The sequence below is a fragment of the Gracilinanus agilis genome, chromosome 1 (assembly GCF_016433145.1).
Source record: "Gracilinanus agilis isolate LMUSP501 chromosome 1, AgileGrace, whole genome shotgun sequence".
In the NCBI taxonomy this organism is placed as follows: domain Eukaryota; kingdom Metazoa; phylum Chordata; class Mammalia; order Didelphimorphia; family Didelphidae; genus Gracilinanus; species Gracilinanus agilis.
In genome coordinates this window covers 10,867,206-10,886,775 of record NC_058130.1, presented here as the reverse complement: position 1 = coordinate 10,886,775, position 19,570 = coordinate 10,867,206, and the positions used below count along the sequence as shown (strand labels likewise).

The window sequence follows — 19,570 nt, the reverse complement described above, 5'->3', positions numbered from 1 at the left end:
ATTGTATTTTATCTGTGGCCTCTAGATGAGAAACTTACTTCATTGAGCACACTGAAGGCCTCATTCAAAGCAATGTCCAGCATCCCAATTCCTTTGGCACAAAGCTTGTCCAGATGTTCTCTGAAATGCTGAAATGACAAAGTGGGAAGACGTTTATTTGTTATGTTAGTAAAAGTGGCACCATAGAATTGCTTGGCCTGCCCCAAAACAAAGGGAGATTTTTTTTAGATTGTTAAGACTTTGGATCAAGATAACTTCTTTCCCTCCTGAGTTGTACTTTATAATAACCTGAAATGGAAGAGCTACATTTACTAGGCAGAAACATTCAACATACTGGGGCTTTTTACATTTAAGAAAAAATATTGGTGATGATGATGATGATGATGATGATGATGATGATGATGATGATAGTGATGACAATATGATGATGTGGGGAACAAGAGAGGGAGGTACCTAGTCCAGAAGTCACAGAATCTCAACTTGACTATCCAGTATCTCATCCAATCTGCATCTAGTTACAAATCCCTTCTAAATGGATGCCAATCAGTCATTCAACTTCTCCTTGAAGAATTCCAGTGACAGAGAACCCACCACCTATTTTGAGGCATCCTGTTCCTCTTTGAGATCACTTAGGGAATATTTCCTAATCTCAAGGCTAAACTTGGTCCTTTGTAACTTATTGCCATGACTCCCAGTTTGCTCTCTGGGACTGGAAGGAATTAGTCTAATCATACTTCCATGTGGAAGCCTTTCAGATACTTTTAGATCAGGGATCTCTTGTGAGATGGGATGGTGATGACAATACAAAGACAACTGGCCAATGACTATGGGGTAATTCACACACACAAAAGTGTTCTGCTATCCTGAAAGCATCATATAAATACCAGCTTTTATATATTTGTTATATAATTCTTTCTCTTCCATAGAAGGAAAGAAGAAGCAAGCACAAGAAACTCAGGTTCCATTTCTAGTCTTTCTCCCCAGAAAAGATCCATTTTTTTTAATTAGAGGGAGAGGGAATACAGCCAGATCTAAACTATTGTTCCAACCAAAAAGAGAAGTAAGAAAAGGAGGGAGGAATGGTGGTACAGAGAAGGTGTGGTGCAGGAAGGGGTCTGTTGTAGCTATTTACAGAACAAATATAGGAATTTATTCCAACAACTAGATACTATTCTACCAAAGTACTTGGACAGGGAGTAATGTCATTTTTAAACTGTATGGACTACATATATTTTGACCATCATCTTCCTCCAACCTTTCAAGAACTCAGATGCTTTCCCTGGGAACTTGGGCTCTGAGATGTTAGCTTTCACCTCATCTTGTCCACAACCAAACTATTCTTTCACTTCTTGGTCATGTACCCTTCCACCCCTCTCCTTGCACCTCTTATTTCCCTTTATGCTATTCCTTTGCCTGTTCCTTGTTTGTCAAGTTCCTTGGTACAGGGACTGTTTTACTCATCAAATTTGTACTGCCACAGTTTATAAGAGTACCTGGCATGGAGTAAGCACTAAGCAAATGTAGTTTCATTAATTTACTGATTCATCCAATGTGGAAGCTATTTCAGGGCACCCTGTCCTTGCTGAATGATTACTGATGAAAAGAGAGGCTGGGGAGACACTGGCAAGTGATGGAGAAATATGGCCAAAAATATCATGGTTACCTGGCCATCAGCCTTCATTATTGTGGCCTCTCACAAAGAGTGAGTCCCCTGGGTAGTCACCACTCCTGTGGCTCTCTCTCTCTCTCTCTCTCTCTCTCTCTCTCTCTCTCTCTCTCTCTCTCTCTCTCTCTCTGTTTCATTATCCCAAAATTTGGATGAGCTTCTCCATAGGGCAATCTATGGTGAATCTCTATCTCAGATTTAGTGAAAGCTACTTGTTTGACTAAGTAGATGGAAACTCTTCCTTTGTCTGTTAAATGAATGGACTTTAATGGACTGGTCACGTTGTCTAAATACCAAAGCTTTGTTTACCTAAAAGATGATTTTACATAGAATTCACACAAGGCAAGAGTTCACATGGAGATCAGAAGCAGTGATACAAGGACACTCTCAAGGTCTCTCTAAAGAACTTCTATTGTGTACCTCAGCAACAAACATGGTGCTGTGCTCTACAAGCAAAACAGAATTTCAGTAGCTCAAAAAATATGAAATGCACAGACTTCTAGAAATCCTCATCTCAAATGTTCCTATGGGATATTTGTGTCTGACCTGTGGTGGAGCCTTTCAATCTCCTATTAGTTTGATAAGTCACAGTCAGCTATACTGCACACTGATCCTGACATTGTAATGACACTTTCATCCTCTTCAGGTACAAAGGACAACAATCAATTAATGGGTATATTTCTAACATGAAATGAAGAAAAAGAATTGTAGAGGTCTCCTTCTTTTTCTTTGTTGCTCTCTGAATTTCCATCTTCTCAGATAGGCTGGGGGGGTGGGGGTGGGGAGGACAGGAGGGAGACAGAGACAGAGACAGAGACACAGAGAGAGACAGAGACAGAGAGAGGCAGGGAGACAGAGAGACAGAGAGCAAGAGACAGAGAGTGAGAGATAGAGACAGAGACAGAAAGACAAAGAGACAGAGAGAGACAGAGAGACAGAGAGACAGAGAGAGACAGAGAGAGAGACAGAGAGACAGAGACAGACAGAGAGAAAGAGAGAGACAGAGACAGACAGAGACAGAGAAAGACAGAGAGAGAGGTGGCAGAATGATGAAATGGTAACTCATGGATGAAAAAGTTCTTTCTGCCAGTACAGTTATCACCTTCTTTCCAATTTATATTTTTAGTCAAGTGCCAAAAGCTACTGAGTGGTTAACTCAGACAGTTTCTATCTGAGGCAGGACTTAAACCCAGGTGTTCCTTGTTCTGAATACATATTACAGAGTGAGATGGAAAGAGAGAGCAAAGACCGACAGACAGCCAAACAGGGACACTCCAGGAGTTCAAGGAAAAGAGCACATTTGGGTAAATGTTTCCTTTTTCCTACTTGACTCATCGCGATTCTTTTCCTCCAAGATGAACAATTCTTTCCCCAGTCAAAGCAGGCTGTACCACATGAGGATGCTCATTAGAGGTGTTAGGAGGGAGAAGAAGGCAGAATAATACCAAATTGGAAATGTTCAGTGGTAATTGCCCAAACAAGTGGTACTTGTTTTTCCTGACCATATTCTTAGGCTCCTGGTCATGCCCAGAACATGCAGTCAAGAACCAGAGAGGAACACCCACTCATTACAACTGAGTACATTTTGTCATGGAAAAGTCAGCAGTAAACGGTTGGACTTATCAGGTGGCCTGCCTCAGTGAATTGTTTTCTGAAGCCTGTTCTGTTTCTCCCATAGCCTGCCAAATGGAATCTGGCTTTTTCTTGGGCAATTAGGAATTCCATTCCTGTTCTAAGTCTCATGTTGCTTATCCCAGCATGTAATGTGGACAATGTCCATTCTTTGACCTCAAACCCGAGATTTTAATGGCTTGTTCTCAGGGTCCTGCTCTGAGCTTAAGGAGCCACAGGTGTCACAGGTACAATCTGGCTCGAACCATGAGACTCTGCCACAGGATGGGAGAAATGTAGATGGCAGAAATGAAAAGGCTTATGCTATTAACACATGTTCTCCTTTAGCAGAATAGAAATAAGTTCGAGGAGTAACAGTTCAGAGACTGGCTAAGGAATAGGAAAAAGAAGAGCCCAGTTCCAGGAGGCTGTGGAGGTGCAGACTGCAGCCCGCAGCCTGCTCATTCTCACCGTCTCTCCCACTGTCACACGAGGACATTTCCCACTTGTACTGCTTTACCGTGTTTTGTTCTCAGAGCTTCCATTCCCCTTCCTCCTCTCTAGGAGATATATCGGCCACCTTTCCTGAGCAGAGATGCTTCTCCTCGGTGACAGTGAGTAATAATTTCAATTGTTCTCTTCCCTTTTTCAGACTGGGGTGAGATGGAGTCTCCTTACGCTCCCCCAAATACCATGAGTTGAATGAAATAACCTCCTAAGTCCCTCTCAGTTCTGAATCTATATCTTGAGCCACTTTAGGAACCTATGAAGGTTAAAACATAATTTGTCTCAATTATATTTTTTATTCTTTTTATGTCACAAACTACAAAATTCATTTCACATTGGTGTTGCTTGCCATGGGCCGTGGCTATGCCAGGTGGCAAAAACAACTGCTTGTACATTGCTCTGGTTGCAGGCATATAGGTAAGGTTTGATGCTGAAGAGCATTGGATTTGGGGTCAGCAATATGAATTCAAACCCTGGCTCAGTCACTAAGAGCTTGTGTGCTTTAGACAAATCACATCATTTCCCTCAAGTGTTACATGGGGAGAATGGACTAAATAAGCACCGAAGTTTCTTCTACCTCTAAAGTTCTGACTTTCTGAACTCACCACATTTTCCTGGGCACCCACTTCTGGACAATCATTTCTTCTTTCTAAATTCCAGCCACTCTTTAGGTCTTGAGTCTCTCAAGCATGCCCAAGATTAATCACAAAACCTTCCTCACATCAAGGGAAAAGTATTCATCTGATAGGGAGGGAGCACAACTGGAAGGAATTTTAGTAGCACATGACTATGTGATCTGGCATCATTTCACCTCTAATGGTGTCATCTGTCAAATTTAAAGTTTCAATGAAGTGATGTACAGAGTCCCTTCCAGTTCTGACCCCTCTGTAGTTTCAGCCCCTGGTAGTTTTTTCCTTTCCCATGTTCCTGTGATACTATTATTGGTTCCATGCATGTTGTTATTTACAGCTGCATTTGTGGGGGGTTATGCTAATGTGTGTGTATATTCTGCCTTTACAATGAATCTTTTAGTTCTTTGAGAAAGTTATTGATTCTTTTACTTGCACCCCTCTATAGTATCTTACAAAATCTTATGAGCCTGACAATTTTATTAAATATTTATCTAATCTCATCATCTCAGAGTTAGAGGATGCCTTGACAGCCAGCTAGTCCAATCTTTAATTAACAATAACTCTGCCCCTAAATGATCCCCCAACCTCTACTTGGGACCTCTTTAAGGAAAGAGAGTCGATTGTCTCTGGAGGCTGTCCATTCTACTTTCAGATAGTTCTCATTGTTAAAAAGTCTCTCCCATCCTTACGCCAAGCCTCAGTTTGCTCCTTTGCAATTTCCACTCATGACTCTTGGTTCTGGCCTGGAAAGGGGGAAGAGGGGGCAGTGAGGGTCTTAATGCTTCCAGCAGCCCAGATCTGTACTACAGCATCCTGGCTTTCAATACTTCTGCATGTCCAAAGGTCTACCCCTCAATTCAGCTTGAGATTAAGGAAGCTACTTTGATTGCCATATCACATTGCTGAATCATTCTAAAATTAAGAATCCACTAAAAATGAAAAATGCCAACTTTTTCATTAATATGCAAGAGTTTCCTCACACCTGAACTCTATCCTTCATTGTAGGATAGGACAATTATCCTCAGAGGTGGCTGGACATTTTAGAATAGCCCACACTGGGATTGCAACAACATGGCCCGCAGCCCTTGGTGGTACTTTACTTTAAAATGCTGACCTACCTTGAAGCCTGCTGAAAGACAGGGTATTAATAGGCCGCAAGTTCCATTTGATTTGGCGAAGTCCTACCCCTACATATGCATTCTGGTCATCTGATGTCATCTCTGTCAACTGCATCTAATTATATCCAAGCCCAATGTACCACCTTTTAATAATAAAAGTTTGCTAGCCTTCTTCCTGCTGTCTTCAGCTTTGTGTCTTGGGAGGGGGGAGAACTTGGGGCAACAATTTCTTTTATTGTTAAGTATCCAAGCAAAATATAACAATATGTCAGACAGTTTTCCTTAATTCTCTTTTGTAACCAGGTTGGTTATGATTTTCTTGTTTTGTTTTGTTTTTGCCTACTGCTAATAGGATACATATTTTAGATTCTGAAAGACATTTCCCAAAGTTGGGAATCTACGATTTGTGCCTCAACCAAAGGCCTGTCACTTTTGTCCTTCTTTTCAGTTTGTGATTCTTTAAAGTCAATCCATCCTTTCCTTCTACTGCATCCTCTCACCCAATTTTAAGTCACAATATAAAATATGTTTATATTTTTTTTGTATTTTATACCTTCTGATATGGGTACATGTTATTTCTTTCAACAGAAAGTAGTTCAGTTCCTTCTATGCCCAAAGAGCTTTAAAAGACTGCCCTTTGATCCAGCCATACCACTGCTGGGTTTGTACCCCAAAGAGATAATAAGGAAAAAGACTTGTACAAAAATATTTATAGCTGCATTCTTTGTGGAAGCAAAAAACTGGAAAATGGGGGGGTGTCCATCGACTGAGGAATGGCCGAACAAATTGTGGATTCTGTTGGTGATGGAATACTATTGTGCTCAAAGGAATAAAGAAATGGAGGGATTCCATGTGAACTGGAACGACCTCCAGGAAGTGACTCAGAGTGAAAGGAGCAGAACCAGGAGAACATTGTACACAGAGACGGATACACCATGGCACAATTGAATGTAATGGACTTCACTACTAGCAGCAATGCAATGACCCAGTACAATCCTGAGGGATTTAGGAGAAAGAATGTATCCACATCCAGAGGAAGAACTGTGGGAGCCGAAACACAGAAGAAAAACAACTGCTTGACCACATGGGTTGATGGGATATGATTGGGGATGTAGACTCTAAGCGATCACTCTAGTGCAAATTTTAATAATATGGAAATAGGTCTTGATCAGTGACACATGTAAAACATAGTGGAATTGTTTGTCAGCTCCAGGAGGGGGGAAGGAGGGGAGAGAAAGAACATGAATGATGTAACTATGGAAAAAATATTCTAAATTAATTAATTAAATAAAACATTTTAAGTAAAATAAAAGAAGAAGAAAGGAAGGAGGTAGTCCAGCATGTATAAATTTTTTAAATCCACCCAAAGTGATTTACCTAATTCTATTTGTGGAAAGGCCCTTCTGGTTCTGACCCTTTGATTATCTTTGTGTTATGTAAATATCCTATTAATTAACCCACTGTAAATTACTTAAAATGTAATCTTTTGTCATTATAGAGTAAATTTTTGCAGACTCAAAAATAATAAAAAGAAAGTAGTTCCTTCAAGGTAAGGACTGTTTCTCTTTTTGCCTTGGCATTCCTAGAGTCAAGAACAATGCTTTGCCCAGAACAGGTATTCATTGACTGACTGAAGAATTCTTTCCTTTTTTTACCTCCTTCATTCTTTTAACCTCTCCAGGAGCTTTGAAAAAAATCACTGCCCCCCTTCACTCACTGCACCCTAATGACTATGGGTGTACTTCCTTTAGATGAATTCTGAACATCCCTTTAACTTCTAAAACCTTTCATCCTATAGCAACGCCTCATACCATCAAAATGGCATCTTTCCAATAAGTCAGCAGTAGTTTATTAAGCTACTATCATGTGCTAGGCAGTTAACAGCACTGGAGATACAAAGAAAAACAAGAGAGAGACAAACAAAGAGATAGGGAAAGAGAGATAGTAGACTAGAGAGAGATATAGGTGATAGACAAATGAATGGATAGGTGGATGGATAGAGAAAAAGAAAGAAAAACATGATGGAATTTGGAACTCAACATTGAAAAATGAATGTTAAAATTTATTTTACATGTTTTGAGGGAAAAATAAAATATTTTTTAAAAGTAGATAATAGAGGGGCAGCTGGGTAGCTCAGTGGAGTGAGAGTCAGGCCTAGAGACAGGAGGTCCTAGGTTCAAACCCGGCCTCAGCCACTTCCCAGCTGTGTGACCCTGGGCAGGTCACTTGACCCCCATTGCCCACCCTTACCAATCTTCCACCTATGAGACAATACACCGAAGTACAAGGGTTTAAAAAAAAAGTAGATAATAGGCACATTAGATTATAATTGAAGGGCAAATAGAAGATATGTGTATGCCCACTATTTTCTAATTAAATTTACCTTATCATTCTTATATTAAATAAAATTATTATTATGATGATTGTTGCCTTCTTATTTATTTGTTTTATGTAGGCTACCTTGGCCATTTGGAATAGCTATTTCCTTCTCCTATTGTCACTTCTGCACTTCAATCCTCTTTAAGAGAAAAAAATAAGAAAAAGTGACCAATTGTGTATGAATCAGGAGAACTGGATTCAAATTCCCTCTCTGTGGGATTCTGGGCAAATCTGGGCAAATTACATAATCTCTCTGGACCTCAGTTTGCTCATCTGTAGACTGGCAACAAAAATCCTTGTTCTGACTCCCTAAAAGTTAAATGTTCCTGTTAAATCTCTGACAGGAATGTGCTCTATAAATCTTAAACCATGACCTGAATGAGTTATTGTGCACTCAGTGTGAAGCCTACAACTTCAGTCAGTAATTCAGTCCCACATATTTTCTTACAATCCCCAGCTTCCTTTAGAACTCAGCTTCAGCAGTTCCTCCTGCCTGGGCCTCTCTTGAGTGGTTCCCTAGCCCATCCCTCTCCCACCACACCACAAGGTTATGTATAGTTATGTTATGTAAATGCCCTTCTTACTCCCTCCTCACTCCTGCAGTAACCTGTAAGTTCCTGGAGACCCTAGACTTTTCCCTTTGGTCTTTGTATCCTCAACGTTTAGCACAGTGCTGGGCATAGAGCTTGCACTGAACAAATGCAGGCTGATGGCTGGATTTCTCAGTTCAATTCAGTCCTTGCTTTTTGGATTCTGAGCTCCACAATGGGTACAAGCCTAGGTACTGACCTAAAGGAACCATAAATCTATAGAACGTTGGAAGTGGGGTGGAGCATAAGATGCCCTGTCCTTGGGAGTCTTTGATAAGGACTTTGGTTTCACAATCAAGGACATGCAAACAGCCTTCACTGACTCTCTCCCTTTATGGAGGAAACATGCCAACACTCCCTCACAGCCTGGCCCCTCAATTAACCCTAAGGCAGCCGTGTGAAGCTCAAACAGAAATAAAAGTCTTGCATGAGGATCCCTTCAGGCCTGAATTCTAAAGAGTCTGTCTTCTGTTTAAGAGAAACAACATGTGAATGTGTGTGTATGTATGAAATGCATGTTTACTGCACAGTGCTTCAAATATAGAACAGTTTTCAAAGATTTAGAGCTAGAGAGAACCTTGGAAGACGTATAATCAAATCCTCTTGAATTCAAAGTGGAACGACCTGAGGTTCAAAGCAGTGATCTGATTTGCTCCCTGTCCCCCCTTCTCCTGGTCACGTGGCTACTTAATAGCCTGATCTTCCTTAACCCAGTCTATCTGTCTACACAGCCTACATTCCGATCACCACTCCAATTAAAATCACAAAATCATTTATAATATTTAAAGAAAACACACAATAAAGTATATGACTATTGAAAAAAATAGATTTACACATGGTCTCAATAGCATGTGAGCTCCTCCAGGGTGAGAACTCTCTGGGGTGTTTTCGGGGGAGTCGGGGAGGTAGGTAGCACAGCAGTGCCTGCATCCAGTAAATGTTCAATAAATGCTTGTTGACTGATTGACTAAATATAAGTCTGGTTAAGAGAATGACCAGATTGTAAGGAACAAAAGTAAATGATATTTCTGCATCCTTAAAAATTTCTGGCTATATTATCCTATAGTACAGTATGCAATAATGTTTAAAGATGATTGATTAGCAATTGGAACTATGCCCAAAGGGCTAGAAAATTATCTATATCCTCTGACCCAGTAATGCCACTACTAGGTCTATATCCCAAAGAGATCAAAGAAAAAGGGAAAGGAGCTATATGTACAAAACTATTGAAAGCTATTCTTTTCATGATAGTAAAGAATTGGAAATTGAGGGGATATTGACCAGTTAGGAAATGGCTAAAGAAGGTGTGGCACATGAGCGTGGTGGAATGCTATAGTGTAGTAAGAAATAACAAGCAGGATGATTTCAGAAAAACTTGAGAAGATTTATATGAACTGATGCAAAGCAAAGTGAACACAACCAGGAAAACATTGGATAAAGTAACAAAAATAGCAAATTGAATGATGGCCAATTGTGAAAGATGTGGCTATTAAGATCAAGACATTGACTCAAGACAATTCCAAAGGCTCCATGATGAAGAAAGTTATGCACCTCCAGAGAGAGAACAGACAAAATCTCAGTGCTTTATTATTTTTTCACTTGCTTTATTTTTCTTGATTCATGTGCATGTACATGTGCATGTGTGTGTGTGCTTTCTTTCACAATATGGCTAATAAGGAAATATGTTTTACATGACTTCAAATGTACAATCAAAATCAGATTGCTTGCCTTTTCAAGAGGTGAGATAATGTGGGAGGAAGAGGAAGAATATGGAACTCAACATTTTTTAAAAACGAATGTTAAAAAATTTAAATGTATTTGAGAAATATTTAACAAAAAAGCACAGAAACCATATATTTTTCATAAAGATGACTTGTTAGGACTTGGAAGTTATTTTTTTTTTATCATAGGGAGGTGGAGCTATGGTCAAATTCAGGATCATCAGCAATGCTATTAAGAAAAAATGTAGTCTGTAATATTGCTTAAAAAGCAAAGTCACTTCCATAAAGAATTCTCATGAAAAGAAAATGAAGCAACATCATTTAAAAAATAAAACAGAATAAAACTGTAAACTATGAAAAATAAACTACTGATCAGAAATTGTGAGCCTTTCTATTTTATTAGCATACATTAATTAAAGAGAAGGGAGGGATATTTTTACATCTTTGCTCAAGCCATCCCTCTTCCAAGTGCCATGGCTCCTGGAAAAACTCCTGACACAGTGGCATATTGCTGGTGACCTGTGGTACATGGTTCAGTCATGCCGAGACACACATCACCAATGAGCATATTCAAGTCCTTTCTTATCACAGTGAAGCAGTAAAGGCCTCCCAGATGGGAAGACAATTCCAAGGAAATGACAGCTTTCTCCTACCAGCCTTTGATATAGGCAGACAGCTCCTGATCCATCTCTTTGTATCACTAACAACATTTTTTTATCTGCCTCTGTAGTGACAATAAATGTTTGAATTCCTCTCTGATTAAAAATAGGGTACAAGTTAGGGGAAGTGTCTCTGGGGGAATCAATTTGTCTACTCCACAAAGTAGATCCTCTCTGGGGAAATATTATTTCCAAGGAGTAAATTAGCTGGTTGACAGAGAGCATTAACTCTTGAAGGACCACAAGGCAGTGAAGGCAAATAGAATTGGATTAGAGAATTTAGAGCTAGAATGGTTGCTAAAAGTTGTTTGTTCCAACTCTGTCATTTTACCACAAAAGGAAAGGAAATTGAGGCTGGAGAGATTAATTGGATTTTTCAAAGCCACACAGTTTTCCAATAGCAGAGCTGAGATTTGAATGCACATCTCCTGATATCAAATGCAGCACTATTCCACTACATAAACAGAAATATTTAAAAAGTAATACACACAGCAAGCAACTACTGAAAATCCTTAAAGTGAAACAGGATGAGAATAAACCATTATTTGAATACACTAGCTATTATACCAGAATGGCGATAAACTTTTATGGGAAAAATGAATGTAAGCTCCTTGAGGACAGGAGCTGATGAACATATTTGTATCCTCAATCGACCTTCAACATATCCCTTGGAATTGAATGAAATCTGACAATGATCCTATCGTTTTAAACATGTTGTTGATCAAACTGGTCACTGTCCATAGACAGATGAGATGGCTGACCTGAATGTAAAATCTGCTGACATTCCTCATGTTCTTAGGAAGATTATTGAATTAGCATTTGGGCAAATTACATACTCTTTGTGCCAAATGGGAAAATCACTTTAAAGCAAAAACAGACAATAGGAAAAATCAAAGCATGAAAGTTGGACATAGAATATTTTCCATGTTTATCAATTCCAGATAAAATGGAAAAGATTTTCCCTAACTTTTACAACTGGAAAAGGACGATTCCAACGTTTACTTCTGAACTCAGGCCCTGCAAGGTCTTCTGCCTGTTTCCCTCTCATTCCCAGTCTGGCTTTTCCACAAATATTGATTAATCCAATAGGAAAAATTTGTTCCATTGACAATAAAGACAGTCAAATTCTAGATTAAAGTGTGATTTTTTCTGTACAAGCTGTTCTATCTTATTCCCCAAACTGCCATTGCCTTTCATATCTTCCCTGTCTTAAGAGTGGAAAGAAAAGCTAAATATGGTCCAGTGGAAAGAGCAGTTAGAAGTTACTAGCTGTAGTTCAGTCACTTTTCAGTTGTATCTGACTCTTAGTGACACCATTCAGAGTTTTCTTGGAGAGATACTGGAGTGTTTGCCATTTCCTTCTTTAGCTCATTTTAAAGATGAGGAAACTGAGGCAAAAAAAGGTTAGGTGACTTGTCCAGGGTCATATAGCTGGTGAGTGTCTGAGGCTAGATTTGAATTCAGGAAGATGAGTCTTCCTAGCTCCACACCCAGATCTATTTCAAATGCACCATCTAGCTACTCTGAGTTAGAAGAGAGGCTTAAATCCCATGTCTTACACTTACCCTATATGATTTGGAGCAAGTTAATTCTCCTGAACCTCACTTTCATAATCATAAGATGACGGGGATGAAGAAGATGACCTTTGAGAACCCTTTTATGTCTAGATTTACGATCTACGATCCCTATGACTTTGATAGTTATTTCAGAGCGCCATCATGGCATTGCAGTTAGAAGACTGCTGTTGACAGTTGAAGATTAGTTTTGAATTAGGCTTCTACAACATGCTGGCTTTGTAACATTGGGCAAGTCACTCGCTCCAGTGGAACTCTGTTCTCTGTTATACATATTTCCTGCAATGACACAGATCACAATTTATCCATTCTTCTCCCTCCTAAGATAAGTCTCACCCATATCCTCCCCAAGTTCCCAACAGAGAGCTCAACCATCATTCCCAAGGCCTTTCTAATGGTCTCATGGCATTGGGAAAAATCCTTTTAAGCACTCAGGCTATCCTAAGTCCCCAATCTCACACATGGCCACTGCATGAAATGAAAGAAGTAGATAGAAGATAGAAATGAGGGCCAGATATAAAATGATGAATTAAACTCATGTGGCACAGACCAGTAAAAATAGTATGAGGAATCCCAAACTTAATGTTGGTGCAGAAATTTAAGGACAAACTCTGGGGATATTTTTATGAAAACCAAAAAAGTTATAGGACTCTTGCTAGAGGTGAATGGGATAATGACCATTGACAGTGAGGAGCGATTAAAGCTGTTCATTTCAGTTTCTGCTTTCTCTTCCAATGAGAATGGTCTCTCCATTTGGAAATGATAAAATAAAAATAGCTAATAAGATTTTGTTTTTCAAGATAAGGAGTTATTAAGAGAGTATTTTGCAAGGAAGTAAGTTTAAGTTCAAGGTCAAGAACTATTTCTTCATAACAAAAGCTATCTAAAAGTGGAACGAGCTACTTTCCAAGATGGCAGGCCACCCTTTTACTGGAGGTCTTTAAGCATAGGGTGGGTAAACACTTGTGAAGAATGTCCTAGTAGGGATTCCTTTCTTGTGGAATGAGTAGTTTGGATTACCTGGATACTGAGGTCCCTTCAAATTCTCAATTTCCTTGATTCTAAAATCTCAAGAACTAGATGTACATTTTCAAAAGAGAAGTTAGTAGAACCTTGTTTTCTATCAAAAATAGTCCATATATTTTCTCCATGTTTTTTCAGTGGGCATAAGAGTAAGGTGAGTGGGAAGGAGAAGAAATATCATTTCTCCTTGAATGTCCTCTGGAGTAGAATCCCTTCTCTCTTGTCCTCCACAGCTTAATATAAATGGAGAGTGGTAGGTGTACAAGGGCATATTGATGAATGTTCCATTTGGCCAGCAGAAGCGAAGAGGCAAGACCCTCAAGCAGGTGCTGGGAGGGTCAGTAATGAAATGTCAACAGCTGGAGCATGCCACAACAGAAAAGGAAATAAATGAATGAACACTTGGAAAAAGCCACATATGCTGTCATGGTGAGAGTGGCTTTCAGAGGGAATATGAGTGACCAGCTGCTTCTCTTCTAGTTATCACCTAGGCAGTACAGATGAGGCGATTTCCCTACCAAATGTTATCAGTATTAGAAACAAGTAGTACTAGATAACAAGAGCAAGCAGAAGATCCTTCTAATGCTGGTGTGACCTGTTAGGGAGACTACTCTCTCTGAAACAAGTTTCTGGTGCACTTTTATTCACTCCTGCAATTTCGTGGTCAAAGAACTGCTGAATTTATCATCTCAACTGCCTTTGGAGCCAATCCTTATGTGAGTTTATACAGCTCCCCAGGCATCTGTCCCAACGGGCCTGACTTAGAAAGTCAGATCTGAGAGGCAGAACCAGAAGTCTTTGGATCACCATGGAGAGACATCTTTCTACTCTACTGTGCTACCTCTCGCACAGAGTAACATCTGGTGAAGAAGATAAATTAGAATCAATCAATCAATTAGTAAACATGTTTCAGGCACCCACTATATGGCAGGCACTGTTCTAAGTGCTGAGAATACAAGATGATGCAAAAAAAAAAAATAGTCCTTGTCTCCAAGGAGTTTACAATCTAATGAGAGGCACAATGCACAGACAAATCCAGATGAAACAAGCTATTAACAGGATAAACAGGGAATGACTAAAAAAAAAAAGAAAGAAAATGCTAGAATTCAGAGGGGTTCAGCAAGGTTTCCTGTATGAGGGGAGATTTTTGTTGGGAATTAAAGGAAACCAGGGAAGTGAGTATTTGGAGAGGAAGTGAGAAAGCATTCCAAGCCAGAGAAAACCTGGAGCTGAGAGGTGAAGTGTCTTGTTTGTGGAATGGTCAGGAGGCCAGTGTCACTGAATTGAAGAGTTCATGTTGGAGAATAAGATGCAAGATGAGAAAGATAGGAGGGGGTCAAATTATGAAGGGCTTTGAATGTCAAATAGGGTATTTTGAATTTGCTCTTGATGGCAATAGGAAACCACTGGTATTTGTGTGAGAATTAAAAAATAATATCCAAACTCCAAGAAATATATTTTATTATTAAAATATCACTTGAAAAGTAGAGGAAAGAAAATAACTTTCAGTAAAGAGAGGCTTTCCCAGACTGCGCACATGGAGAGAAGAGAGAGAGGGAGGAGTTACAGAACTATATAAACAATAATGTAAAGATGCACATAAATGAAAAAGGAAAAGGAATTTTGGGATGAGAAAAGAATTCTGGGAGATGGAGTCCAAAGGTACAAAATTTCTAATTAATACATTTGCAAATAGGAAGGTGATATGATCAGACATTTGTTTTAGGAAAATCACCTTATTGGCTGAATGGAAGAGGCTGAAGTTCAGAAAGACTTGAGGCACACAGACCTACCAGCAGGCTATTGTAGTAATCAAGCTGTGAAGTGATGACAGTCTCCACCAGGATGGTAGCAGTGCCAGAGTAGAAAGGGAGACATTTGAGAGATGTTGGACAGTGACAACAATCATTGTCCCCTTAAGAACCGAAAGAGAGTAAAATTTCCCTACCATTTATTTATACGTATGTGCAGCTATACACAATGGGGAGAAATGAGCAGGTAGGAAAAGCCTATATTTCTTTTCAATGGGATGCCCATTTGAGAGAGAATTTATATAAAATCTGAAATATTCCTTTCAAGTCCAATTACTTTTGATGGTCTCCTCTTTTGGGCCCCTTTGTCACATATTCATCAGATGGAAGTATATGGATCGATGTCATGAGCTGTCATTGTGATTATGAATTGGTCGAATCCTCTTCATCCATCTAGAATTCATTCTTTGGACATCACAGTAGTACAAGGCAGCAATGATCCCTTCTGAGGTCATTTATGAATGCATGAAGTACATTGGATAGGAACTCTGCAAGTTGAGGCAAAGCTCCTCAATGGTTCAACCTATTTTAGAAAAGAATATATATCTCTCAACTATGCTTTAACATCCAAAGCTTTGCTCTCTTTCAAAGAAAGCATGGCAGTGTTTAGCGCATATTTTTATCAACAAACTGAGAAATAGCATACTAGACAAAAGTAGCTCTTTTGTCAAAAAGTGTCAAAAATTCCCTTGATTTTGACTCTACCAATAAGAATGAAAAATCATTTTTGAGGATTGCCTCCACCATTGACCTTCCCTCATCATGACCATGACTACTTCCCATGGTTCCTTGTTGGCCCATCAGCCTCTCCCTAGTCCAAGACAGATGCCCCAACACTGCCAAAGTCATTTACCTTCTGCACAGCTCCAATGGTGTTGATCCTCTCCTTTACAGCCCTCTATAGATCCCTTTCTGAGTGAAAGGAACGCTGAAGACTATTAGCAGGCATGTAAGTCCCCTCCTTAATAAAGGGTTGCCTTCCCTTTCCAGATCCATTTTGCCTTACTTCTGTGAATGAAATAACACCACAGACCAACAAGACTGTTCATGGCTCTCCCTGAACATTCTCTTTTCTTGCCTCCAGGGCTCAGCCCAGGCCATTAACCATGCCTGGAGTGTATCATCTCCTCTTTCGTCTTGAAGTCTCTAACTTGAAAACTCAGCTCAAATATCATCTCCTCCATCCTGCCCTAATTCCCCAGGTGGGAAAAAACCCAACACGACTACCTCAGACTCAAATGTCACTGTTAATTGGTTCACTAAGCAGTGAAGTGGCTGCTTTATGCCTCACCCCATGTCAAATACAGGAGATACCAAGATGAAAACTACACAATCCCTGCCTTTGGGTGGGAGGGATGAGATATGTGAGGATAACTAAAGAGGAAGCGGCTGCCAGGTGAGTTGATGTAAGGTGGGGCTGTGTGAACAATGAATTGGAGAAGGAAAGCCTGCAAATCAGACATGGCTGGAAACCTGAGCTTTGAAGAGTCCCAGTGTTCCCAAGATGGATGTCTCCAACGAAGAGGCCATTCCAGGTATGTGGGACAGAGAAGACAAAGATACACAAGGACCAAATGGATCTGTTGCACTTGACAAATCGCCCATAGGCTACCTTGGCCAGAACAACATGTAAGAGTAAGGAGAAATCAGGATAGAAAGAGATCTTGGGTCCAGAAACATCAAAGAAGAATTTTAGAGTTTACTTGTGAGGCAATAGGGAGCTGCTGAAGATTGTAGAGAAGGGGAATGAAATAGTCAGACCTGTGCTTTTTGCCCTTATGTTGCCTCAATTCTCCTCTTTGAAACTTTATCTCTTATTCATATGTGTCCTGTGTAGCCAAGTGGAGCTATTCAAATCTCTTTTAGAGAGCCCTTCCAAATACTTGAAGGTAGTTTTCATGTCTATGCCAAGTCTACTCTTCTGGTATGCCTTCCAAGACCCCGCAAAAGGTAACACATAGAAAGTGCTTGAGAAATGCTTGTTGTAGGTTAATTGATGGAAACAAAAGAGGTTCCCTTCTTGGGCTGGCTATTTACTCTAGGTTGGGCTTATTTAATGGGAGGTCTGGTCCATCAAGTTCATGTACATTAAACCATCCCCAGAAGTCCAAAGCTTCTGGCCAATCGAGTTTCCTTGAGGAATCTATTTCTTTGGATTTATAATATCTTTGGGGGAAGAGTCAGGGAATCAATCTCAAGGAACCCCACCAGAGCAGAGAGAGACCTCAGTGGCTAGATAGATCAACCTAAAAAAACATATCTAGCATATATAATAGCACATAAAGCATATATAATAATTGGCCATCCAGACTTCTTTATTGAAGACTTCCAATGAGAGGAAAGCCAAGTCTCCCCAGGATCATTTCAGCTTTGGATAGCTTTCATTGTTCCAAAGTCTGAGATGAGTTTTATTTTTTTCCCAACAGGCAACTTGAAATTTGCCTCTCTGCCATATTTTTAACCTCTTTTCACTCTCTGTGCCCTCTGGGTCCTGTTGAACCCAATGCCCAGTTGTGCACTCATTCGTTTTCATAAAAAAAGGAGACGTTTCTTATGACGGCCTTATCTTGAATCCCTAGCAACAGCGGCTCCAATTGTCGCGCGATACCTCTGGTGATGCTAAACTATAACACGGTGTTTCTCAAAGATGAAAACATGCTGGCCCGAAGGGGAAAACCTGATATTAAAATCAGCCGCTCCACATGGTTGTAATTTGGTGGAGAAAACGCAGACAGTGATAGAACTGTGTCTGCACCAGCCGCCACTTCTTTCCTCCACTATGTGCAACAAATCGAGACATCGGAAGGGAGCAGCAGTTTAACATAAATGCCAAAGTCTAAACAAGATGGATTCTCTGGAAATGTTCAGTGAGCGATGCTAGCTGATCCCGGAGAGGTGGGTTTGCTACAATCACATTTCGGTGCCAAAAGCTCGCCTCCTGGTCGGCTCTACTCGCATGCCCAGCATCTCTGAGTCAATACTGGTATTTGGTTTAAGATCAAGGTATTCGACTCAGCAAATGTCGAATGGCTCGGACTAGCCCGTATCCTTGTGGCCACCAGAAGAAACGGAGGAGAAGAGAAGGAGTCGCTCAGCCGTATTACCTCATCCGGCCATTTCTGTCAGACGCCGCTGGAAACGTGTCCAAAAGAATCGTGTGTTACAAACCACCGAGTGCCTGGGAAAGCGGAGCAGACGGCGCGGGGAAGCCAGGGTCTGCTTTGTGTCTCGGCTCGGCGGGGTGGCATGTGTGTGTAAATAACAGACCTCACACTTTACATCAGTCTGTCAGTTCCGAAGGTGTAAGTTCATCCTTTCTAAACTTTGCAGAAACCTTGATTTGCTTCAAATTGGCTTCTTGGAGGAAGAATGCTTTCATCAACGGCAGTTTTTGAGAGCTGACAGAAGTCACAGTTTCAGCTCACTCCCAACTCGGTGCCAAGATCCATGAAACCTTAAACTCTGCATGGATGTGTATTTAGATTCCATTTGCACCAAGAATAGAAGACAGATGCACCTCTGCTCAATGCTCCCTCGCTGGGCTCATCGTCGTTAAATCCCCATCAGTTACTTTTCTAGGCTGGGCGCCCTTTGTGTGTGGAGATGCTGCGTCTGGCCCTCCACCAGAAGGCACGTGCTGCTCCCCGATGATGGACGGCACTGCTGATGGATTTGCTCCAATCCATCCACGCTCTTCCCAGATCCCCCTCGTGGCCAATAGCTTTATGGGCATTCACAAGATGGCGGGTCAGGGTCAGGGCAGTCGTGTGGAGCCATTAAACTGAATGAAATCTACCCGTGGAGATGGACTTGGACAGCTGCGATCCTCTCCCTGTAGGTTCTAGAACAAAAAGCCCTGCCACTGGAGGAGCCGTCAGATGCAGACTCTGAACAAATAGGCGCTCCTATATTTCATCTATGTGGTAACTGCGGCCATACCAAGGCAATAACACCCTGAGAAGGGAGGCCAAAGGTGATGTCCGGAGGTCTAGTCAAGCTGGCCTGCTGAAGGTTCTCCATCGATTACATGCTCTCTCCATGTCTTTGAGGGTCTGTTCCTCCTGCCTAGAATGTGCTGAGTTTTCCTGGCTCCTTTAGATCAAAGCTTGCCATCAGCTGGAGGCCTTCCTAAGTTCCCCCAAAAACTCTTGCTTCCCTTTTAGACCATGTGGAAGCTGGAGGCATCTGGGCAAGCGTGATACAGGGACTCTTCCCCAAATTCACTATGTGCAGGCCTGGGAGGGGGTTGTTCATCCAGGCAGGGCTCTGGTCTTCAGAC

The 19,570-nt window shown here is 40.7% G+C and overlaps 1 protein-coding gene across 1 annotated transcript in view; it reads right to left on the bottom strand.

Moving 5' to 3' along the window:
• CACNA2D3 (calcium voltage-gated channel auxiliary subunit alpha2delta 3) overlaps positions 1 to 19,570 on the bottom strand; it is an 858,102-nt gene that overhangs the window by 507,995 nt on the left and 330,537 nt on the right. The window contains exons 11-12 of the mRNA XM_044675448.1: positions 18,863 to 19,012; positions 39 to 128 (exon numbers count right to left, since the gene is read on the bottom strand). Coding sequence (XP_044531383.1) covers positions 39 to 128; positions 18,863 to 19,012 — 240 coding nt within the window. The remainder of the gene's footprint in view (positions 1 to 38; positions 129 to 18,862; positions 19,013 to 19,570) is intronic.